At 36.4% G+C, this 26,331-nt stretch overlaps 1 protein-coding gene across 3 annotated transcripts in view; it reads right to left on the bottom strand.

The window, feature by feature from the left end:
• The window catches only part of MAGE (necdin, MAGE family member), a 51,049-nt gene that overhangs the window by 6,516 nt on the left and 18,202 nt on the right, over positions 1 to 26,331 (bottom strand). For all 3 annotated transcript variants that reach the window (XM_089255836.1, XM_089255835.1, XM_089255834.1), the window contains 5 exons: positions 24,590 to 24,653; positions 20,347 to 20,426; positions 18,226 to 18,314; positions 6,539 to 6,621; positions 4,870 to 4,912 (listed from right to left, as the gene is read on the bottom strand). In XM_089255836.1, coding sequence (XP_089111962.1) covers positions 4,870 to 4,912; positions 6,539 to 6,621; positions 18,226 to 18,314; positions 20,347 to 20,426; positions 24,590 to 24,653 — 359 coding nt within the window. The remainder of the gene's footprint in view (positions 1 to 4,869; positions 4,913 to 6,538; positions 6,622 to 18,225; positions 18,315 to 20,346; positions 20,427 to 24,589; positions 24,654 to 26,331) is intronic.

Below are 26,331 nucleotides of genomic sequence, written 5' to 3' on the forward strand. Positions count from 1 at the left end.
AAAGTTGTCTTCGCGTTCTCCTAAAAAGTCATTCTTCTGCTGTAAGGCTTTGGAGACCATACCTACGGAGGGGCATGGACTTGGTTGAAGTGGTGCAGAGAAAAGATATGCGTGTCCTCGTTGGCACATGCGGCTTGAGTCATGAAGCAACACTTCATTTTTTGAATATGTTTACATTGGATGGACGCAGATGTCGGGGAGATATGATCAAAGTGTTCAAAATTTTATGGATGTAATGCTTATGGATGTAAATGAAATTTAATGCTAAATTTCATCAAATGTATGGATAGGATGCACCATGATTTATTTTGCCGTCAATCAACTGCTTTTACAAGGGGACACCAGTATCGATTGGTAAGGGACAATGCGAGGTTATGGTGTCGCAGGGAATTTTTCTCTAATAGGGTTATTAATAAATGGAATAGAATTTACTACCACCATGGGTAAGCTAACAAAATCGACATGTTTAAAAAAAAATACGATAAACATGTTAGGGTAAATCGAGCAGTTATCCATACTTAGAATTAGACAACCATAAGTATTCTTTATGGGCATTGTATATGATATTTCATCATGTATATATATTGTTTATAATTTCAGTTTTTAATTTGGTTGCTGTACTTCTAAAATATATGACATTCATATTTATTATGGGCGTCTTTTTCTCAGCCACCTTGTTGGGCATTTTGCGTGTTGTGGCATTGTATTTGTTTGAGCTTGGTATAGTTGGAAAAAAAGAAAGATTAGGAAGATAAGAACCTATGTATGAACGCTCTATCTAAAAATGCTTACAATGAGAAGATGGACACTGCATAACTAATCTGGCCGTTTTATACAAAATGTATAGGTCTATACAGTCAACGCCGTTATTAAAATCAGATAATGTTACCATTCTGGTATTAGCATCACTTTTGCCAAGTAGAGAAGGGACCAATATTATAACATAGGAAAAAATTTGTTTATAGTTATCATGTGACTTTGGTTTACGTTATATTTTTTTTGTTAAAAGTTTTATTTTCTTGCATATTATGAAGCTAAGATTGAACCAGACCAATTTTTTCTTCTATAAGTTATTGTTATAAACATGGAAGACAAAATAGGGAGTCAGAAGGTTCTCTTGTTAACAAAAATTTCATTACTCAGTTAACATTATCCTAATAAGGCAGTAATAGCAACTATACGCCATGCTTGAGTAGAACTGCTTTTTCACTGTGTTTCCTATTATAGAGGCACGTATAAGGCAGGACTGGATGAATTGTGAAAAAAATCTAGGCTAAATAGAAGTTTAAAATCTAAGCTATCTAAAAGTTTTTATTCGAAGAAAAAGGTCCAAAAATAATGCTTCTTTTGCCTTGTTTAGGGCATAGTGGCACTCTTTCATGTTGACAGAAGTGCTGCTATAAATTCCAAACATTTTGTGCTGCTCTTAGCCTGCAATTTAGTAACTACACAAATGAAATTTTAGGCGTCAATACCAAATTATCACCTTGGTGGCGGTTTTCCAGCTTCGAGGTACAAATGCGAGCCGGTCTCCCATTCAAAAAGTCTCTCCACAGAGAGTAGGCAGACCCACAACACGACACTCACATAACATGAAAATTTAAGCAATTCCATCTTTACTTCAGACAATGTAAGACAGATGACAGCATGAACACGAAACAAAAGCAACTCTACAACATAGATATGTTAGGGACACACATTCACTCAGAACATACATTCCAGCCTGGTTCTGTCACAAGCGTACTGTATGATTTTGTCGTTTGCTATAGCTAGTCGGTAAAGATGACAATTGAAAAAAAAATTGATAATTAAAAAAAACTTTCTTCCTTCACGGGGGGGGGGGGGGGGGAATGGTGCCCTTTCACCTTGTCCCCACAAGAATGGAGCTGACAGAGCAGACAGCCTAGGGCAATCACCACCATTGTTTTTCCCTGCTATAAATTCACATTACACAGACCTCCCTCCCATTACCGTAAAAACTCTGGCTTGTGAACCCGTCAAAGATCCAACAGCCTATGGGCCTGCTCCACAATGTGGGGGAGGGGGAAAGATAATGTCCTTTCTAAGGAAAACCAATATTGTTCCTAAGAGGACTCCCTAATGCCGTGGTTAACACCTCTTCTAAGAATTATCACATGATCCTATTATAGATAAAGGTCCACACAAGCAGTGAAAGAAAAGTTCTTTTTTTGTTCATTCAAGCTAAATAGTTTTTGTCCCATCCATATAATGTCTTCCCCAATGTAGAGCGGCTACACATTGACATTGTTTTTTTCTGTTGCTACTCACCCACCCATCCCTCCAGAATAAAAAAAAAAAAGAAAAGAAACCTGAGAGAGAAGGAAAAAATATTGAATGCCACAGTTTCTTAAAGCCTAGACTTCAGGGAAAAAATTGAAAAAAGATCTTCGGAGAATCAAAAAAATATGTATACACACATTCTAACATGTACCAATTCCTTAGCAGTTCGGAGGAGGAATATGAACCAGGTGTATGTAGTTTAGAAAGTAAGACAAATAAGATTGGAGCTCTGTTGGTTTTTATCATATCAACCGTCACCGTAATAAGGCAGATTCAGATGATTTATATTAAAAATTTTGTGTGTTCTCATTATGATTTTTTTTTTAAATATTGTGCAAATAACTATTATATGAAGCTATTTTATGCGTTCTTTTAACAATAAGAGTAATTTATACAAAAATTGCCACGTTTTTAAGACAAATAAATTACACTGGTCGAATGGTCGACGCGTTTCGGCTCTTCAATGGAGAGCCGTCATCAGGACCTCGTGGTCAGAACTCACACGAATGAAGAGTGATGTTTACGTCTGGTCGTCCGAAGAGTTCGCCTTTGTATTTGCTGCGTCCGAGTGGTCTTTGGATGCGAATTGGGGAGCCATCTGTTGTAAAGTGTTGAAAGTTTTTTCACGACTGAGGTTAATAAAGCCTGTCCAAGCTGACGAAATAGGTGGTGTGTTTCTTCCATCATTAACGAGGAAATTCTGGCATGTTCTGATGAAGTATCCCTCGAGAAAATTCAATTCCGAATTGTGTGTTGCTTTTTTAAAAACAAATGCTTTGTCAAAATCAAAATGATGTGAATGTTGCCAGCAGTGTTGGGCAATAGCCGAATTATCCGTCCGTCCCTTCTCAACATGCTTTCGGTGTTCGAGAACTCGAATATTTAGATTTCTTCTAGTTTGGCCAATATATCCATTTTCACAATTCTTGCATGGGATGAAGTAGATACCAGATTCTTTGGAGGGTGAGATAGGATCTTTCAGATGGGAAAAGGTGAGTATATTTGTTGGCTGGAATATTGCATGGAAGTCAAATTTCTTGAAGATAGAAGAGATCACGAAACTTGAAGAAACGAATGGAAGAACAACGGTATTAGAAAACTGTTTTGAGTCAGCTGGGAGCAGGTTCGTGGTGCATGTCTGGGTCATTTTTCTGAGGACCTTGTCGATGATAAAAGGTGAAAAACCCCGATTAGAAGCGATGTCACGAAGGATATTGAGTTCATTCTGGAGGGAGGCTGAATCACTGCAAAGTTTTAGTGCTCGATGAACAAAAGAAGAAAATGCCGAAAGTTTCTGATTGGGAGGATGAAAGGATTTTGCATGAGGTGGCATGGAGATAGCGAATGGCTTACGGTACACAGATGTATGAAATTCAGTGTCTGTCTTTTTAATGAGCACGTCGAGAAAAGGCAGTATATTATTTTTTTCCATTTCATAGGTGAATTCAATATGTGGGTCAATAGAATTCATAAAATTGAATAACTCAGTGACATTGACATCAGTCTCATCAACTAAAGTGAATGTGTCATCAACATACCTGATCCACCACTTCAAACTTTGGATCAGGTATGTTGATGACACATTTGACACAGAAATTTGACTTCCATACAATATTCCAGCCAACAAATATACTCACCTTTTCCCATCTGAAAGATCCTATCTCACCCTCCAAAGAATCTGGTATCTACTTCATCCCATGCAAGAATTGTGAAAATGGATATATTGGCCAAACTAGAAGAAATCTAAATATTCGAGTTCTCGAACACCGAAAGCATGTTGAGAAGGGACGGACGGATAATTCGGCTATTGCCCAACACTGCTGGCAACATTCACATCATTTTGATTTTGACAAAGCATTTGTTTTTAAAAAAGCAACACACAATTCGGAATTGAATTTTCTCGAGGGATACTTCATCAGAACATGCCAGAATTTCCTCGTTAATGATGGAAGAAACACACCACCTATTTCGTCAGCTTGGACAGGCTTTATTAACCTCAGTCGTGAAAAAACTTTCAACACTTTACAACAGATGGCTCCCCAATTCGCATCCAAAGACCACTCGGACGCAGCAAATACAAAGGCGAACTCTTCGGACGACCAGACGTAAACATCACTCTTCATTCGTGTGAGTTCTGACCACGAGGTCCTGATGACGGCTCTCCATTGAAGAGCCGAAACGCGTCGACCATTCGACCAGTGTAATTTATTTGTCTTAAAAACGTGGCAATTTTTGTATAAATTAAAACCAGGCAAAGTTACTCATTTTTTTGTGATAATAAGAGTAATGATTTTTACAATGAAATAAACAAATCTGGTAATATTTAGGAGTATTTTTGGAGATTTGATTCCCCCCCCACTGCAAAACAATACCTGCAAGATGTTGGCAAAAGCATTGACCATAACTAAAGGATTGTTTACTTATGAACAGAGCAATGAAGTTAGAGCATGAGTTGAATTAATTTGATGAATTCCAAAACCACAGAGTAATGAGGTATGGTCATGGTTTCATTAAAAGTTATGTACACAGTAAAACCAGCTTACAATGTCTCAAACTTTCAACACTTACGTTTCACTGACTCCTGTAGCAGCTAACATTTTCATCAGTTTATCTGCAAACATGAAAGTAATAGTCAGGCAATGGCAAGTTATATCAAAATATTTATATTATTAATTAATTGTATTATTCACAATAATAACTAATATAAAGATATTTTAGGGAGAAAATTATACTCAAAGCAGTGGATAGGACCAGGATTCAAAACCAGTAAAAAACACTAGAGAATCAGAGTACTGTTGAAGTTTTACCAAATAAGCAGGAGCACTATGTTATATTTGAAATTCTAATTCCATTTGCAAGTGAATAGGAAAAACGGGAATCCCAGAGTCTAAAAAAAAAATGATTACAGAATTATAATTAACATTCTTACAATGAGTACAGGGGTATATCCGAAAATAACTGGAATTGCCATATGGTGAGCAGAGCATCCGTAGTACATGGCTCTCCCACTAGGTTTGCGTGAAGTCACTCCGCCTGAGCCAATGTATTGGGCATTGTTGCTTGGAAGGTTGTGTTTGGCATCCTTGAATTTTTTCATGGAATCTGTTTCATCCATTCCTCATTCTTTTTTGTCATGGGAGACTCAAATTAACAGTGTGCAGCTTGAAGTTGTATAATACGAACTTGTAGTGGGTGGAAATGGGTCACTCCACCCATGCAAAAATTGAATAAGTGCTATTTATATAATTGGTTTCTCATTAATATTTTAATCTGTAAACACAAATCAGGTTATTTGCTTGAGATCATCGGATGTGATGCCACGTGTCTATGCGGTGCAACCAGTAAACATTGTACCCAAAACTCCAGTTGACTATTTGTGGTGAGGCCTGAGATCATGGACGCAATTGCCACACATAGGATCCAAGATGATGGAAGAAACTGGTTTGATATGCAAATGTTGAATACAGTCGGTAGTGATTGGCCGCCTCTGCTGTAGTCAGCCATATATATACGGCAACAACTTTGTATCAGTACAATTGAATTTCAACTTCCAGTTCACTCGCAATCAGCTATACTGTTGTTTGCTGATAGACTTCACCTGGGGAGTCAGAAGCTTCTAGCCATGGGATAGGTCTGCCCTCCTTGACCATTCCTGAGTGTATATAAGCAGCTTCTTCATGTAAGGCTCTCGGTTACAAGGATTGGTCGACATTCATCAATGATCTAACACACAGTGTTAGGCAACCTCCAAGACTGGAAAAATCATGGTGACTTGTGTAGATATTTCAATTCACATATTAAAAAAAAAAACCCTTTGGAATGTTAGAAACAGCTTATGGGGATGCTGTTATGGGTAAAACTCAAAACCAATGGTTTTACTATTTTAAAGGCGAAATGTGGACTGATGGCCACCCACACTCTGGATATCCTCCAACTTTCTAGTTTTTTTATGTGAGGGCGGAGGGGGGTACATAAAGAATTCTTTCCTCAAGGACAGACTATAAGGATCACTTCAAACCAGGCTTGCTACTTGGAGCTGCTAAGATTGCACAACAGTGTACGACAGAAAAAAAAAAGATTTGTGACAGATTGTGACTGGTTTTTCCCATCATGAAAATGCTCTGGTTCACACAGCCCTCATAGTGCACTAAATTTCAACAAGAAACAGTATGACTCCTGTGTCCCACTCGGCCCATTCATCGGATAAATTGCCTAAAGGGTAAAAAAAAATATGTACCTTCAGATACTGGTCCAGAATTCAGATGAATAGCAGACAATATCAGGAAGAGCAGACCTCGCTGTTGCAGCTCAGGTTCTAGACTGGAATAACCATAAAAATTTAAAACCATGTGTTTACTCATCATATAACTCACCACAGAACATAGAAAGGTCGATTTAAACTAAAACAACATGTAAACATTGAAAGCTACAGCTAGCAAACTCAGTACAGCAACATATTTAAATTACAGCAGCTGAAACAACTAATGAATAAATAAACGGTAGAACATTGCCACTGGACTTATCCCGTTGCCGAGATCTCTTCCGAATTTTGTGGTTATTACAGATGAGATGGGGTTGGGAGTTGAAGAAAAGTTCTGGAGTTTTGTTAAGAAGCATGAATGTACATATATTAGAATAAAGGTACCTTTTAGAAGCAATTGGAGGGAGCCCATGCCATCTCTCATCTATTATCCTACACTTGTCATATTATATACATAGTATACAACAAACACACAAAAATCTTATTGTATAATATAAAATATTCATAGGAGTGAGCCATCTCGCTTAACACCTTGTTGGTGAGCAAATGGGTTTGATAACTTGCTGACTAGAAACCAGCATCAGTTTTATCGAGTTGAGTTCACTCGCTCCGGTGGATCTGATGAAAATATACGAAATAAAAATATTGTGTGGGGGATATATACAATTAGACGGTCACCTGTGTCATCTTGCTTAGCACCTTACTCGGTGAGCAACATTAATGACAATATCAGTACACATGTCTGTTGTGGACATGAAATGCATGAACTTAAATAGAGGGGGAAAAGGAAATACACATACATACATTCGCATACATATACAGAGTGGGCAAAAAGTCCACAGAAGCTTTAAAAATGAATAAAAACTGGAAAAAAAAACACCAAAAACCCTTTGATAGGTGACATTGGTACAAGCGACTCCAGTGGAAATATGCAAATGAGATGGTTATAAGAACTTGCGCTCCTAATGCACAACCACTTCACCGTTGTAAACCATGTATGAGGACCTGCTGCACTCTGTTGCTGAGGATTTGTGATTTGCCTGCAATGTGTTATTCCCTGTGGCCCCCAAAGCCGAATGTTTAGCACTGTTCTGCGACGAGCCCTCAGCTGACTGGAAATGTTCTGTGGTAAAAATTCTCATACATGCAATAGTGTTTTTGTTGCACTTTTTCTCCAATTTCTTCCAAACTGTTCTGCAATGATTGTTTTGCGGGTACGTCACAGATTTTGGCACATTCTGCTTTTGTGGTGGTTGGTCATGTGAAACACATACTGCTGTAATAAACGATTTGGAGGCATTCTGTTCGTTACTTGCATACCTTTTCTTGGACTTGTGTCAAAGAAAAGGTACCGAATGGCTCACTCCTTTCACCACCACCTATCGGCTGTTTTTTAAGTTATTTTTTTCCAGTCTTAAAAAAATTCCAGTGACTTAGCAATGCTAACCGTGCAAACCGTTTTTTATTTTGGTTATTTTTCCAGTTTTATGAATTTTTAAAGTTTCTACAGACTTTTTGCCCACCCTGTATATAACTGTCAGGCCGAGTCATCTCGTTCTAAACCTATTTTGGTGGGCAATGTGGAAAGAGCCTTAGCTAAGAATTAGCTTCGGTCTTGTTGTTTTGGTTGACTCACTATGGCTGGTTATATTTATAAAATAAATTAAAAAAAAATGAATATTTATAAAATAAAAACTACAAGTAATTGGTTATTATGAAACCATTCGTGTCCTCCTGCCTAGCACCCCCACTAGAAGAGCTGAATGGAGGAGGACACTTGTGGTTATCATATTTATATCATTGTTACAAGAATGTCATAAAAATTCTTGTTGGTGTCCCGTTAATACATACTATATCTTGTTCATGTAATGTATTAGTAGTGGCAGTCATGTGGATATGATTTTTGTTGCTGTTTTTATCTATTTCCATTTTCCTCCTTATTTTTGCAAAATTAAAAACCATTGTTTTCGGAATATTTATACATGTGTACATGCTTTGTAAATTCACACTCTGTAGCATTGTGCACTGGAGTACCCACCATACCACAGGCACATTTGTCTGTTTGGTGGCATTTCCGCTCATGTAGATATTTAGGGAATGGGCCATGTCCTAATATGAAGATAGTCACCTCTCTATTCCAGTTGAATAAGTTGTATGTGACTCGAGGGAAAATTTTGTGCACTTTCCTAGCTGTTGTTCTTTGGTCCTAAATTTGCTGCCATTTCTGGAGGGTTCCTTGTTTAAGTTGTTGCTTCAGGAGTGTTAGTGGGAAAGGGTTAGATGAAACAAACAGCAGTTTTCCCATAGTGATGGATTTTGAAAAGCTTTCATATAAAAAAAACAAAGGGGAAAATGGAATTGGCATGCCGGAAATACGAATATAAGAGTTAGGGAGTTTTCATATGGATCCAAATTCCGTACAAAATAAATTTAAAAGAGATTTTTGAATAACAATGTAGGGATTTTCCCCTTTGCAAAAAACATGATACCCTGCAAGTCATCCCTGATTAGTGCCAACTTATTCCTCACCAACTAGTTAGTTATATAAAGTAAAGTGTCATGCAGAACAATGTTGAACAAGATTTTCGATTTGTTTGTCCAATTGTGGCCACCAAATACTACTTCTGGCAATAGCTTTCATCTTGGAAATTCCAGAATGTGTATCATGCAGTGAATCTAATAAACACTTTCTAAATTTTTCTGGAATGATCACACGCATTCCCCATAGAAGACAACCACAGTCCACGAACAACTGATCCCTACGTATGAAAAATGGTGTTAAAGTCTCATTATCGAGTCTTTCAGGCCAACCATTCTAAACATACTTCAAGGCCATTCCCAAAATTAGGTCATTGCAAGCTGCCTTGGAAATATCTGAACTAGTTATCGGCAAATCCTCACAATATGAAATCTTAAATACATCAGATTGTGCATCCGTCTCAGATTCTACTGGTGCACGAGATAATCCATCAGCATTGGCATGATCAGAACCCTTTTTGTACTCAATAGAATACTTGAATGAAGATATCAACAAAGCCCACCTCTGCAGCCTAGCTGCCGCAATTACACGGATACCTTTGTCTGGTATAAAAATGCTTATTAAAGGGCGATGGTCAGTTACCAATACAAAAGATTTACCAAACAAATACTGCTGAAATTTTTTTATAGCAAAAATGATTGCGCCTGCCTCTTTTTAAATTTGAGAATAATTTTGTTCGGCTTTAGTTAATGTTCTAGAGGCATACGCGATGGGTTGTTCCTTATTGTCTATGATATGTGATAAAACAGCTCCCAAACCAAATGGAGAAGCATCACAAGATACTCGTAATGGCAATGTTTCATCATAATGGACAAGTACTGCATCTGATTATGGAATATTTTTACATTTCTGAAAAGTTTCTTCACACTAAGACGGCCATTTCCATGGTGTGTCCTTATGGAGCAATTCATATAGAGGACCTGATAGATTAGCAGAATTTTTAATGAACTTTGAATAATAGTTCAAGAGACCTAAGAATGACGAGTTCAGTGACATTAGTGCGAGCTTTCATTTGCTTAATGCAACTAATCTTTTCACCAGTAGGATGAATGCCTTGATTGTCCATTATATGGCCAAGAAATTCCACACTTTCTTGCAAAAAACTACATTTTGACAAATTTTGGGTTTGACATTACCATCAGAAAATCGTTGAAATACCATCTCTGAGGTTTTCAAATGTGCATCAATTGTATCACCAGAAATCAAAATATTATCTTGAAAACATATCAGTGATGTGTGAAACCCTGAAGGATCTTTTCACAATTGATGACTAAAAAATTGCTGACGCACTATTTATGTAATACAACAATCTCGATGGCCATATTAAACCTAGGTGAGTGTTGAGAGTAAGACATTCTTGAGAGCGTTGATCAAATTAGATTTGTTGATAAGCATGACTCAAATCCAACTTTGAAAAATACTTTCCACCATTGAGAGTTGAAAACAAATCCTGCTGTGTAGGTAGTGGATACTGATTTTGATCAAGATACTTGTTTACAGTGACCTTAAAATCACCACAGAGTCTAACATCACCATTCTTTTTTGGCGCAATCACAAAAGGTGTTGCCCAACTAGAATGCTCCACAAATTTCCAAATTTCACATTGTACAGATTTGTGAATTTCTTCGGCAACTTTCACCTTCCACGAATAAGGCACAGGACGTGACTTGCAAAAAACTGGTTGAACATCCTCTTTCATTTTAAATGTTGCCTTGATATGTCTAATCGGTTCATAATTTTCCTTGAAAAGCTTGTAATATTTATCAGTCAGTCTCTTGGCAGGATCACCCAATTCATTCACTTTGTGTATAGAAAATATTTTAGGCCAATTCAACTTGAAACATTTTATCCAGTCCCTTCCAAACAATGCTGGTCGATCGTCTTTGACAATTATAGCACGAGACTTGGAAGCCTGATTCTCATAAGTGACATCTATAATCACTTCCCCGAAAACATCAATAGGATCTTGATTGTAATCTTTAAGAAATACATTCGTAATTTTGGGAATAACATGAGGTAGATTTTTCTTCAGCCAACACTTGGAGATAATGGCTACATTTGCCGCAGTATCTAACTCCATTTCTAGTTGTTTACCAGAGATCTGTACGTTAACCAAGAAACGAGATTCTTCAGTAAATTTATTAATTGAATTCGCTGAAACTAAATTATACTCTTCGGTGTCTGATTTATCTGCATTAGATACCATTTTAGCAGAGAAATGTTTCTGCTTTGACTTGCATACTGGAGAAATATGCCCAATTTTATTGCAGGCAAGGCACCTAGCATTTTTGTATTTACACTTTTCGGTATTGTGTGATGCACCTCATCGATAGCATTTCTGAGAACTTGACTTGTTACCATGAACACCTTTACTCCATCTTGGCTTATTTTAATGAAAAGTTGATTTTCCCACTTTGTTTACATTCGATGAGAGTCCAGCCGCTGTAACCTTGATATTACTAGAACCTTCTTCAGCGAGTTTCATTGCTACCGCTATGTCAATGGCATCTGCAAATTCCAAATTTTTTCTTGCCAGTAGATGTTTTTGAGTTGCCTCACAGCGAATACCGCAAACGAATCTATCCTGCAAAGCCTCATCCAAAAAATCACCAAAAACACATGTTGATGCAAGCCATTTAAATTCCACGAAATACTCGGCAATTCTTTTGCCCTCCTGATTTCGTCGGTGAAACTTGAATCTTTCAGCGATGGTAATCGATGCAGGACGAAAATGTTTGTGAAGCAATTTGATGAGATCTTCATACTCACAGTCCATGGGTAGATGCAGCGTTAGCAAATTATGAAGCAATTTATATGTTTTTGCACCAAGTACAAAGATCAACACCGGCACCCGTTTTTCATCTTCCATTATGTTAGCTAGCAAATACTGCTTGAGCCGTTTGATGTACAAGTCAAAATCTTCATTGGCATCATCGTAAATCAATAACTGACCAACTACTTTCACCATTGTGACTATAGCGTAATCTTTCTTTTTCAGCACGTACAAGGTAAGATTTTTTTACCTTTACCAGAACACTTCCTCATCGCCATTATTATAAATAATGTTTCAAGAACTGGTTTAACATTAATAACTGATTATTTATTATGTTAAATGTGGAGTTACATAATCCAAGCACTGGCGTGAAAATGCACTACTACTCAGTTTTTGTCTCCAGCAATCTACTTGCTGGAGACAAAAACTTGTGTTTACAAAAGCGCTGTTGCCACTACATGATAGCACAATAACCCCTCTTGGTTTTAGCTTTTTAAATGATTAAGTATATTTATTACAGTAAATCTATACTGGTGCCAAATCTATACTATATAGGTGCCTTTCTCAGTGCTTCAGAATGTGGGGTCGTTGCTCTCATGCTCGTCAGAATACTGATCTCTTTATTACTAATACAGGTCAGTCTCCTTCCCTTGTTTAAATTTTTATTTACTTTAATTTATCCTTCTCATGTTACAACAACGACCCCGCAGACTGAATTCAATACTGAGAAAATTTTTGTCACTGTTCCTCTGTTTTTGATATATATTTTTTATATCCTTTCCCTGATTCTTCATAAATCCCCCTGCACTTCCTTTTCCCGAGCACGCTTGCTCTTATTATCCGGCGACATTGAGTCTAACCCTAGACCCCGTGTGCTAACCACTCCCCTCAACCTTCTACCCACCAACGCAGATCTGGCTCCACTTCTGAAAATGTTGCTAAACCCGATACTTCTTTCGAATCAACAATTCTCCTTAATATTCAGGAAACTCAAGTTGCCATACTCACCTAACTGATGCTTCTTTCACAAAAACAAGATTCCTTCAGCTTCCAATTAACTGGCCTTTCCCAATGACTTAGCACAGTTGAAGATAAATTATCCCCTATTGATGACCTGCAAAACAAAGTCCAAGACCTCTCCTCCGATTTTTTTGAACTCTGATCCTCCCTTGTTTCTAAAATAACAGACCTTGAAGACAGTTCTCGTTGCTCGAATCTTATTTCTCGTGGAATCCCTGAGGAACCATCTAATACACAAACTTCTATGGAACTCGAACATAAAATCATAAAATGTTGCTCAGAGCACTTAGATATAGATATCTTTCCCATGGACGTTGAAGGTTGCCATAGAATCGGTTCCGGGGGTCATGGATGCAGACTCTCAATAGTCAAATTCCATAATTTCAAACTTAAAAATGACATCCTTAAAAACTCCTTCAAACTAAAAAACATTCCAATATCCATCTCGAAGATTTTTCTCCCAAAACTCGGAAACTCTGTGGCCAACTGTAGAGGGCTGGTCAGAAATTCAGGGACAATGGACTTAAAGTGAAGCTCATCCATAACTTCACCATAATTAGCAATATTGAATACATTTGGGAGCCTGAGATTAATGATATTGTCCTTGCCTTTACACCCCAACAAGTTCAAAACCCTACTCTATCCATGAGTCCTCCCTGCACCCCTAATGTTCCCCCTTTAGGACCTCACCCATTAACACCCTTCCTGCCTCTAAACTTTTTAAATTAGGTAACATCAACGTTAGAAGTTTAAACAATGAAATCCTTTCCTTCGAATCCATTTTACTTGCTCACAACCCCCTTTCTTGGAGTCACAGAATCTTGGTTAAATAACTGTCTAATTCTAAATTTCTTCCCCTCTAATTACAGTGCTTTCCATAAAAATAGAAACTCTCATGGGGGGAGATGTCGCCCTGGTTTTCAATAATTCCATTCCTCTCACTGAAATCCTCCTGCACTGACCTCGGAATTTTTGCAGCTGAATGATGTCACCTTAACTGTTTTCCCCTCTATATACCTCCCTCCCCAGATTTACACTTATTCGACCAACTTAAACTTATTCTTTGATAAATTCTCCCCCACACATTCTCTAATTCTCACTGGAGATTGGAACCTCCTAGGCACTGATTGGATAAATATGCATTCTACCTCCGGCAATCACCAAATTAATAATAAAGTCCTTGACATTTTCCTTAAATTCAATCTTGTTCAATCTATCTTAGAACCAACTCGAATTACATTTCACTCCAGTTCAATCCTGGATGTCATTGCTACTTCCAATCGGATCCGAGTTCTTGACACCTCTATATACGAGGGTTGCTCGGACAACAAAATCCCTTTCATTGATTTTTCCCTTCAGCAATTTATTCCCTCTTACAAACTTACTTCCCTCTTACTCACCAAACCAAATTTTAATAAGGTCAACTACCCCCTCATGCGAAATATTACTCATTCCCACTTCTCCAATTTCTTATCGTTTTCTTCCTCCAACATTCATACCTTGTAGGTCACTTTCAAATAGACAATCTTCAAATGTTTAGCTACAGATCCCAGTAAGAATGTATCACCTAAGTACATTTACAACCCATGGATCAATAGAGATATCATCCATTTAAAGAGAAAAATTCGTCATACTGCTCTCAAATAACGAAGTAAACAAATCCCACTTACTTAAATCTGCAATTTTCTACCTACATCCGAAATCTTAAAAAGACCTCATTTCTTTTCAAAAAACTAAATATCTTTCCACTCTTTACTAAATTATTTCAAATCCAATCCTTCAAAGTTTTGGAACTTCCTCCGTCCCAAATCAGATGGCCCCCACCTCTCAAAACTTTAACTAAAGACGTCTTTTCTCCTGTGGATATCGTCACTGAGTTCAATTTAGCATTTCGCTTAGTTTTTTCATTGGACCCCCCCCCCCACGCAATATTCATTCACTGTGTGAGTCCACTCACAGCTCTAACACAATCTTTATATCTAGGGAGGGGGTCGTAAAATTATTGAAAAAACTCAAACCTTGCTCTTTGGGCCCGGATGTAATCCCTAACTACATTCTCAAATTCTGTGCTGAAGAAATCACTGACTATCTTTTGATTATTTTCAATGTTTCTCTAAATTCCTCCATTCTACCCTCTGATTGGAAAATAAACAAAATCATTTCAATTCATAAATCTGGTCCTCTTACAGATCCCCTCAATTTCCGACCTATTGCAATCACCTCATCTTGCTGTAAGATTCTTGAACACATCATAGCAAAGAAAATCCGCACCCACATTGACTCCATAAAATTTTTCTTCCCTAATCAGCATGGTTTTGGATGTTCTCTCCACCTCTTCTCAATTGGCCCTTTTCATCCATGACCTCTCGGGAACATAGATAAAAACTTACAAACTGATGTCATTTTCTTAGATTTCTCAAAAGCATATGACAAAGTCCCCCACGATAAAGGATATGTTCAGGATATACACAATAAAGCCTCTTTAAAAATATGAACCAAGTACGGCTTGACGTTTTAAAGAAAACTCAGATGTGGAGTTCTGCAGGGCAAGATTCCTTTATTCTAACTTCATTTAATCTGTACCTAATCGATCTCACTGATAGACTAAATGTATCCGATATCCCTCCTGTAAAAACTGTTAATGAATGCGTTATTCATGTGATTTTTGGAAATTTGCCTAGAAATGTGAAGAAGAAAATTTATGTTCTTAATAATTATTGTGTTAATGCTCATCTGAAAGTTAATGTTGAGAAGACTAAGATTATGGTTTTTTGTAGCTCAAGCAATAGCAATACTTATGGTTTCTCTCTGGACAGCCATCACAGGTAGCGTCAGAGTATACATATTTGGAAGTGCCCCTTCAAGTTCTGGTTCCTTTTATACAGCAAAATTGAAATCCTCTGCTGAAGCTAAAACTGAAATTGGTTTGTTGTACCAAATACTTTTGAAAGGAAGAGCTACAAATACAAACATGATACTTTGATTATATCAATCGATAGTTTCACCTGTCTTGTCGTACGGATCAGAAATTTGGGCATCTACATATAGTGAAAACCTCAAAAATATTTTCTGTATCCATATTAGAAAAATTTATCCCCTCTCAAAATTTTGTGAAAATTACACAATCAGAGCTAAATATGATCAACCCCAAACAAAATTCTTCTAAAGAAAAATTTTTTCTTTTTTACCTTTGGATACTAAACATGAAACATAAGACTTTTTTTTTTTTAATTTATTTAACAACACAACACAGATACTGTACCATGAAACACAAAAAAGAAAAAAAAAGAAAGACAACGTAACAAAACAATAAATACACTATGCAGCTCTTAGGGACCCACTTGGTCTGTTATAGAGCTCAAAAAAATATTGCTATATATACAATAAACTGCATGCTCTTGATTTTTTATTTTTTTAAAGGTATTTCAAATTTTGTCTTGGCTACCCATTTATATTTTGAATACACATTTCAGAATTTGTTATGGAGTTCAGGGATCAGTTACCCCGCAGGGGTAACATTCATTACAGATACCCAGCAGGGATCAGTAATTTTCCCACTTTTATTCTTAATATTTATTAACAACCTCCTTGAAACCCTGAACTGTACTAGACATTTTGCTGATGATTGCGTAATCCACAGCGCCATAAATCACGAGTTAGACCAAGAACTCCAATGCACAATCTCAATTCCATCTCCCAATAATACTCCACATGGCAAATACCTCTTAACATCTCTATAACAGTTCTCATGAGAATTTCACGTAAACTGTCACCTTTCAAATTTTCATACTCCTCCATATCCCAGGTTTCTCAATATAAATACCGCAGTGTTATCATTTCAGCAGACCCGCGCTGGAATAAACACCTCGATTATATCTATCAAAAATGTCTCAATAAACTCTTTTCCCTTCGTCGCAACCTGACACACTCTACTTCAGCGCCTCACAACACCGTGCGTGAAATTAGGAAGGCAGAGTCATGTGTCTCCAGTGGTGTAGATGGTAGCATGCTTGCCCGGTATGCAAGAGGGCCTGGGTTCAAGTCCCGGCGGAGACGTGATGACTTTTCTTTCCGAGTTCGCCTAGGCATAATATCCGGAAAATAACTGTTTCCTTACACACTCCACTCGCGATGTTAGACTTCTCTGTTATCAAACCTATATTTTTCCAGTCCTCTCCAATGCCTCAAAAATTTGGGACCCCTACACTGCTAGCAATATTGAGAAGCGGGAATCAAAACAAAATAAATCTGTCTGCTTTATCTACCACAGTTGATCTTCCTATGTGTCTGTCTCTGAACTTAAACACAAACTTAATCTTCTCCCTCTAGGTACTCACTGTCTTTTTTCTCGATTAGAAATGCTTTTTAAAATTCTCCATTGACATTTATAGTGACGGACTCGCATGCGAGGATCCGGGTTCGAACCCCACAGTGGTGGTCGGCTGAAGTTGGTTTTCTGTGGTTCCCAACTTCAAGGCGCAAATGCGAGCTGATCTCCCTGTTAAAAAGTCTCGCCACAGAGAGCAACAGTCCTACAACGATAAATCATTCAATCATAACACTTCACTCATAGTTAGAAAAAAAACTGATAGCAGCACTACACATAACAAACATTACACAGAAACAAACTTTACTTCAGGTTGCACTACACGCACACTCCCGCATGTACCGATTCGTTGGGGGGTTCCGTGGGGGGGGGGGGGTGCATTTGGGGTGTAGCAGTAGTAGGTAGGGCCTCCAAAAAATAGCTCGGGGATCCATGATGTTATTAAGTCAGCCACCTCGTTGGGCAATTTGCCTGTTGTGGCGTTGTATTTGTATTTAAATTTCGATACCACCAGCATTATCTCTAAGCCAACATATATCTCTAGCAGACTTGATCATCCACTAAAGATAAATCTTATTTCCACTTCCACCGACTGCTTTAAATTTAGCCTCTTTCCAAATTGTGGAGTATTTTCACTCTACTAATGAGCGTCATCGATGTTTTCCACAAAATGAATTCATTGTGCACAATGCAATTGCATAGAAAACCTGCCTTACATATGTATTTTGCATTACTTTAGTGGCTACTTGTTTTTTCATTTGTACATGCAATTTCTTCGCAAATTTCACAAGCGTATCTTGTCTATTTGTCTATACTTCACACCTTGTCAATGGACTGCCAAGTGAAAATGAAGCAACGGATAACAAGAGCTAAAAAAATCATAGTAAAAGTCTTTTTAAAGTAACAAAACACAGGATAAGTCTTTGTCATAACAAGCCCCTTTGTCCAAAAAATTAGAACACAAATTTCTGAATAATTTACAACGCAAGATAAATTTCACTCACTACTTAGAAGTATCTAAACGGGTACGCTTGCACAACAAGATGTAACTATCTTTCGTATCAGGCACTTCATCCAGGGTTATCCCAAATGTCTGAAAAATGAAGGAAAAAAAACCATAAGAGAGAAGAAATATTTAATATAGGAACCAAATCTTAATTTTTTATAATAATCTGCATGCTTCATGGAGGAATATTACACCCATTTGTCCATGGCAATAATACAGTTGAACAAGGTTCATTTGAAGTCAAAGTCATTGGGAAAAAGTTCAAATTATCCAATTAATTTATCCTGGATTCGTAAAATGACAACAAAATGCAACTTAATCATCAACATTCACATAGGATAATTATCAATTATTAAAACTCTATCATCCGTTATAAAACTGTTTCCCAAATTTTAATGATTTATAATTACAATAATTGATCTTAGCTGCAACATTATTCTACCATTCCGCAATCACCATCACTGCAGAATTTCTTGACTATGCTCAAAACCTGATTTACGGAAACAGTTCATGATCATCCATGATGAAACAGTTCCCCAAATTTTGTTTATCATTCTTAGGCTAACAAGGAAATATACTTTCGTTTACATATTGCAATTTCTACTTTTGATGTAGAAAAATTTCAGATTTGATCCATAGTTTGAACATAATCGGTGTCAAGTGGTGCACATTCTCAATTTTTCAAACTAAATATGCTCGAACAAAAATTATGATTTTCTTCCTCTAACTTTGAATAATAAACATTCGAGAAAAAATTTGAATTGAATAAAAAATTTTAACATAAAATTAGATAGAAAACTCGAGGGAAGTTCAAATTATGCAAAATCTGAATTGACAAATTTCTATTGTATATAGTAGATCCTTAAGACATTCCCGTGTGCATGTGATTTTGACATATTTTATGTTTATACATTTTGATGACGATATAGCTTTTTGCACATAGTTGACTGTTTAAGGGATTCATTGAAATGATTGAATTTTCAAATAAAGGAATCCAGATTTGCTTATCCTTAGGCAAACATTTCAATATCTTGCAAAAAAAACAAAAAACAAAAAACACAGAAGTGGGACAACAATCTGGTCATGTCACATGATGAATTTGACCAAATAGCATCTTAGAGGGCTTGAAATCTAGGTGTGTTGCACACACTTCATGATGGAAATATTTTAGATAGGGAAGGTCTAGCATTCCCTCATCGCCAGCCTGACATGAATTACTTTGAAATTCATTTTAAATCAACTTAGTAATGTAGCATACAAGCATTACTGCCCAGGGCAGATGATGATGGTGGGCGAGTGTTGTGCCTCTGCACATTTTGAGTGGCTTTTGGCTAGATTATCTTTATGTTCCGAGTAGTGGCTTATGTACTTTTTTTTCATTATTGATTGTTATAATCGAAGTTTGTTTTGTTTAAAATGGTATATTTGATTAAAGAGTCAAATTAATATTTTTAAAATGTATCATATTTTATACCAATACAAAGTCACAACAGGCAAAATACTCAACGAGGTCGCTGAGAAAAAGATGCCCATAAAAATATAGATGTCATATATTTCAAAAATACAGAAACCCAATTAAAAATGCAATTAATAAAAATTATAAACAATATATACACGTGATAAAATATTGTACAATGCCCATAAAGAATAATTATGGTTGTCTTATTTTAAGTATGGATAGCTTCTCCATTTACTCCAACATAACATGTATAAGGAACCCCATCCTAGTCTTGGGACCCATTTTTTGCCAAAACGTGGGTTCCCTATACACACTAAAATATTGTATATTTGAAGTGAATAAATGATTAAAATTAAATGTTTGCACGCAATGTAGATGTCAATGCAAGTTTTTCACTGGATTGTTTATTTTGGGTTTAATACTTTCATCACCCATGACATCTTTGTTCAACTATTCTTGGGAGTCGCAGATACATGTTCATTACGGCAAAGGAGCCACAGAAGACAAAAGCATGAGAATTACTGTAATAGGGAAAAATTTCAGCTTGATCGCCGTATGCTTGAAAATTATTCATATTTCTCAAATCGAAGGTGAAAAGCAGCAATTCAGTGAATTGAAAAATTGAAAGGTGAGAAAATAGAAATAAAGAGGACAACTTACGTCTTGCAATATTTCACTGGCCCTTTTGATCACTACACTGTAAAGACTGCTTTTTGTGTATAGGATGTGACTCACAATGTCTAAAACAACAAAAAGGAATATAAATATTGACACTACATGTAAAAAAAGAAATAAACCCCATCCCCAAAAGACACCAATACAACTAAAACTGCATAACTGTTTCTAACACAATTGACATGTTTTAAAAAAAGTACGATAAATCAAGAAGCCATCCATACTTAGATAAGACAACCATAATCTTTTTTATGGGCAGTGCATTATATAGTATTGATTATTAGTTTTTTCCTTCATGATACGTATATGCTTTTATATTGGGTTTTTTTTCCCCCCCACTGAGCACAACTCAGGTCTATCGCCATAGGCAATTTACTACCTAGCGAGTTGTGCCAGAATTGTAAGGGTGTGTACTTAACAGTCTGAGTGCGTATTTAGTGTTGTGTATGATTTTTCAGTGCTGCCATCTATATCTCAGAAGTGAAGTGAGTGATGTGTATTGACTGAATATTTGTACTGCTTGTAGGACTGCTGCTCTCTGTGGCGAGACTTTTTAATGGGGAGATCAGCTTGCATTTGCGCCTCGAAGTTAGGAACCACAGAAAACCAACTTCAGCCGACCACCACTGTGGCGAAGGTGGGGCGCGAACCCAGGTCCCCGCGATGCGAGTCCGTCACTATGACTACTCGACCACCACAGCGGCTATATTGGGTTTGCTGTATTTTGGTTATATTTGACATCCATATTTTTTTATGGACATAATTTTTAAGCCACCTCGTTGGGAAAATTTGCCTGTTGTGGCCTTTGTGTTTGTTTGTATCAGTGATTCTTAAACATCATTGTATTTGTATACTATTTATAAAAAGAGACTCAATTTTTTGAAGATGTTTACAATGGAAGAATGCAGGTGTCGAGGGGATATGATCAAAGTATTCAAAATTTTCAACAGGATGAATAAGATGGACTATGAATTATTAATATGCTGTCAATCAACTGCTTTAACAATATATACACCAATTGAACACCAGTATCGATTGACAAGGGACAATTCTAGGTTGCGGTGTCACAGGGAATTTTTCTCTAATAGGTTGTTAATAAATGGAATAGCTTACTCCTTGGGGTAGTAAGTTCTAGCAAAATTTAAAAAGATATGTGATAAATATGTTGGAGTAAATCGAGAAGCTATCCATACTTAGAATAAGACAATCATAAATATTTCTTATGGGAATCATACAAAATTTAACATGTATATATAGTTTTTGTAATTGCGTTTTTAATTGGGTTGTTGTATTTCAGAAACATATGACATCCATTTATGTTATGGCATTTTTTTCTCAGCCATCTCATTGGGCATTTTGCCTGGTTTTGCCTTGTATTTGTATTCTATTTTACGCTCCATAACAATAGCTATTTCCAACAGTTGCAGTTAATTACTGATTTAAATTTTTTTAATTTACTAATTATTGATTTATCACTGATTCACCCAATATTGTGATACTTTGGCTAACAAAGATGATTTGTTATGGAATCACATTCGTTAGCCGAAATGCAATTTCACATACGTTTCTATCAAAAATGATTTAATTTGTTCTAGGTACCATCCAAAATTCAAATACTAACTTTTTAAAACACCAAGGATAGTTATAAATAGCACAAAAACTGACCTAAGGCTAATATGAATATCTTCAAAATTGGATAAATGAGAATTCTTAGGAAGGTGAGAAATGCTGAAGATCGATCTCTTCATTTTACAGTATGTACATAACCAACACCAGCATTAGTCTACTAAAGCTTGACACAACCCAGTTGAGTTCGCAGGTGTTTTCATTTGTGATTTGGTCAGATAATTTCTGTGCCTGATACATGCAGATGGAAAGGATAATCTCCTAGAATGACCCATGCTTTGGTCCAGACTGTTCAGTTTGATGCTAAGAGTCTTGCACTAAAGGAACACAGGTCCTGAAAATGCAAGATCTCTCTATTTTTTAATGAATTTTCTATGAGCTGAATCTTTTATTTTCATTAAATCGTTCAAAAACGTAAAGAAAGAGAAATGGAGGTACATCTGGAAAAAGATTCAACGTTAACATGATTTAATCGGGACCGAGGGCAGTAATTCTGATGATGATTGGAACTAAAATTTAGCTCACGGCACAGATGTTTTATTTCTCAGCCTGCAACCATATCATAGAAAACGTTTGTTAGCCAAATCCATATTCGTCAGTCAAGGCAGAAAAATTACACAAAAAATTCCAGGTATCACTGCACATCATTTCGTAAAAAAAAAACACATTTTCCAAATGTTTTAGATTTTGGTTTGTTTTTCTGGTCACAAAGAGTAGCTGCTCAATAGAATTTCAATCGCAAGGACAAATGGGATTTCAATCAGTGGCATGCATTGTGCAGTAATGCTTATGAATGAAAAGGTATACACCATAGCCTATTACATTGCAGAGGAAAAAACATTCATGACATAAACCAGGGCTTGACAAACTCCAAGTGATATGGCGACTAAAAAATTGGTATCAGCACCCAAAATTTTATAATTGTGGTTACTAAATCAGTCTAAGGATGACACAGACTTTCGGAATTTATATCAGTGTTTCTATCAACCTTAAAAAAGAAATTTCACAAAATCTTTAAAAAGTTGAAAAAAATATTTTGGACAGTTTTTTAAGAAAATGTATAATATGCTTGTCTTCTAAATTTTTTCTTAATTTGTAGGCATAAAGCTGAAACGTAAATAGAAATTGTAACCCTAAAAACTGTTTTTTCAAGTAAAAAAAAAAAATGTATATATTGGTATCTGGCACATACAAACAGACATGACTGCTGTGAGGTATGAGGGAGAGAAACCTCCCCCCGACCGGGAGGTGAAAGAGATGATGATGCAAGGAAGTGAACGGTGATGGGAGAGAAAAGAAAAGAAAGAGAAAGGAGACGAGAGAAAACGGACAGTTGGTGTCGGAATCTGCCTGGGGCGGACGTAGGAAAAGAGAGAGGCTACTGGAAGTAGCGAAAAAAAGAGAAAGGCGATGGTCAATGAAAGTGTGGCTAAATGTGTGGTAGTTTTTTTTGTACACATGAATTTGGTTTTGTTATGTGGTCTGAGTAATTAAAATCTCAGAAAGAAAAGTACAGCGTGTTGGTATGGTGAAATAGAGTATTTTCTCTTATTGAAGAAAGGGTTTCACTGACGAACAATAGCGAAACTTTACAACCGCCAACTGCCCAGAGAGACTATCTTGGGATGGTTAGCGCTTTTTCCCAAAGGGATGGAGGGGTCACGGAGAGCTCTGACACATAGCAAAATCTTGGTAAGTTGAATGCACAGCGGCCAGAAACAAACTTTGAATTATTATTAGTTTGACTTATCGGAAATTACAATTTCATAGTGGCAAAAAAGAGAAAGATTTATTAAAACAACAGTGCTATTTATGAATATTGTATTAGTAAAACAAGTTGAACTACTAGAGACAAAGAAATTTTAAAATATAAGTTATTCTAATTTAATCATATTTGATTATTGGACGAGAACATTTTTAGAAATAAAACCAGACATAAATACTGTATTATGGAAACAGACGAATAATGAAATATGATGATACTCATATAAATGAAAGAATTAAAAATAAAATGTATTCAAGATTATTTCCTGTCAAAAAATGCGTAGATTTTTGAATGTGTCTTAGTTTTTTGTCCTCCTTTCGGGAGAAAGTCACACTTTTTGCAAGCAGACAAATGAATCTGCTGAATCCTATTACTAAATGTTGGACTTTATTGCTAAATACTGGATACTGTTGCCCAATGCAAAAATCTATTGTAAATGCAAAATAAAAATTCCATTCTCAAATGCAAAATTCTATTGCCAAATGCTGAATTCTATTGCAAAATGCTGAATTCTATTGCAAAATGCAGAATTTTATTGCTAAATGCTATTTTTTAAAATTTCTCTCATTCCCAAAAACTTTGATTAAAAGGAAGAGAACTTCGAGAGTTAAGGGGAAATTTTATTAAAATGCAGAAAAAGTTCTGGGACTGAGTGAAAACTTCAACTTAAACAGATACTCAAGTTACCCGAGTTTAGACTTATCGAGAATTGATTGTATTCTGAAAGAGCAATAATGATATCAGTGATTCTAACAAGCAACATGAACTCTGTTTTTATATAGAGAAGTAAAAAAAGTAAAAAAACAATAAAAATAAATGAATATAAACGTTACTTACCAGCTCGCTTAATAGGGTATTTCTTTTTATCCTCTATGAGACAATAATAGGCACATTCATGGGCCTGGAACACAAAAGCAAGACATTAACAATTGGAAATTAAATATAGAAATGAATGGCATAACACGCACAAAATCTAGAAGAAAAACAATGCATCTCAAAAGGCACAAAAGTGATATCAAGTAACAGTACGTCAGGACCTGCATATATGAGCTCCTAGTCTTCATGTGACACGCTCCAACGTGTACCGATTCATTAGAGATTTTACAGATGAATGTGTATGAGGTGCATCAGGATTTAAGCTACGGTCGCATTTTTTACAAAGAGCAAAAGACAATCGTAGAATGCGAAAGAAGTAGTCGTCACTTTCGCAAAAATGCGTACAGGAGGTATGGAATGAGTAGATATCCAACCATCAATCATTACATTAGCATTGTAGCATTTTGCTAAAGCTTTTGCCCAATTTTCGTTTTTTTGAGAAAGGAATTTTTTTTATCCAGCTTAAACCTTGAGGTGCATGCACGATTAAATAGTACTAGTAGAAGAGAATACGTTAGGGCTTGACAAATTTAAAGATTATTTAGGTGTCAGAAAATTCCTTTTAAAGGAGGAGCTCCACATTTTTCTTTTTTCTTCAAGAAAAACGACCTAGAAAGAAACGACCTGACCCTTTCCTTTTCTGAGACCCATTAATGATACAAAAATTTTGTGTCATTCCCGGACTCTAATTTAGCAATCATGTATACAAAATTTCAGGTGCCAAAACAGATTTTCTAGTTGTCATGGTAACCTACTATCTGGGATTTGTCAAGTACTGTCTCTCAACCATACATAGAAAATTTTGGCGAGGTACTAGAAGTTGGCAAGATGCTGAACGCAAAGGATTGGTGTAGGCCTTATGCATTATAACTTGAAGAAAATCAATAGGAGCGAGCATGGGCAGCTTCCTAACTCAGCCAATAACGCTCAAAGACAATAGCCTCCAGATGGTGATACATCAGAGAAGCAATGTCACTCTTTGCTGTTCATACAATGTAGAACGAAAGTATACACGAAAGACTACTACTACTAAACCGCACATACACCTCGTTGGAACTTTTAATGCATTGGTACATGTTGGAATGTGTGTGTCCGTGTTGTGAACTTAATGCGAAGCTTGTATGTGAAATGCTTGTGACAATGCTGCCATCTGCTACCTATTTTTCAAACTATGAGTGAAGTATCATGATTGAAAATATACATTTGTAGGCCTGTTGCTCTCTGTGGCTATGTAGTACGAGAGACTGGATACTAAGAGGAGATGAGGTATATTTCTCTCTATATGCCGCCATCTGAAGGCCATTGCCATTCAGAGCGATATCAGCTAATTGCAAATGAATGAGATAATGTCTAGTTTTGGAAACACATTAGAAGATAACTTAATATACACTCATGTCCATAAATCAAGGATAATGCCAGCTCCGGCAAATAAAGGTTCAGAAACAAAACAAACGTTACTTATTCATAAAGCCCATTTATTAAACAAAAGGTAAAGAACAAAAACGATGGTGTGTGTGTATGATACCATTCATAAAAACTATGATTTTTGCTCCCTGGAGCAATTGTAAAAAATATCTCCTTTACAAAAACTTACTATTACATGGTTGGTATGATGGTTAATACATTGTATGTCTCCCATGCGATGAAATACAGTCCCTACAATGCCTAGGCATGCTGAGTATCAAATTATCGATCTGATCTTG

This window comes from Pholcus phalangioides, unplaced genomic scaffold, assembly GCF_987345545.1.
Source record: "Pholcus phalangioides strain wild (caught in Gottingen) unplaced genomic scaffold, Ppha-v1.0 ptg000172l_1, whole genome shotgun sequence".
NCBI lineage: Eukaryota > Metazoa > Arthropoda > Arachnida > Araneae > Pholcidae > Pholcus > Pholcus phalangioides.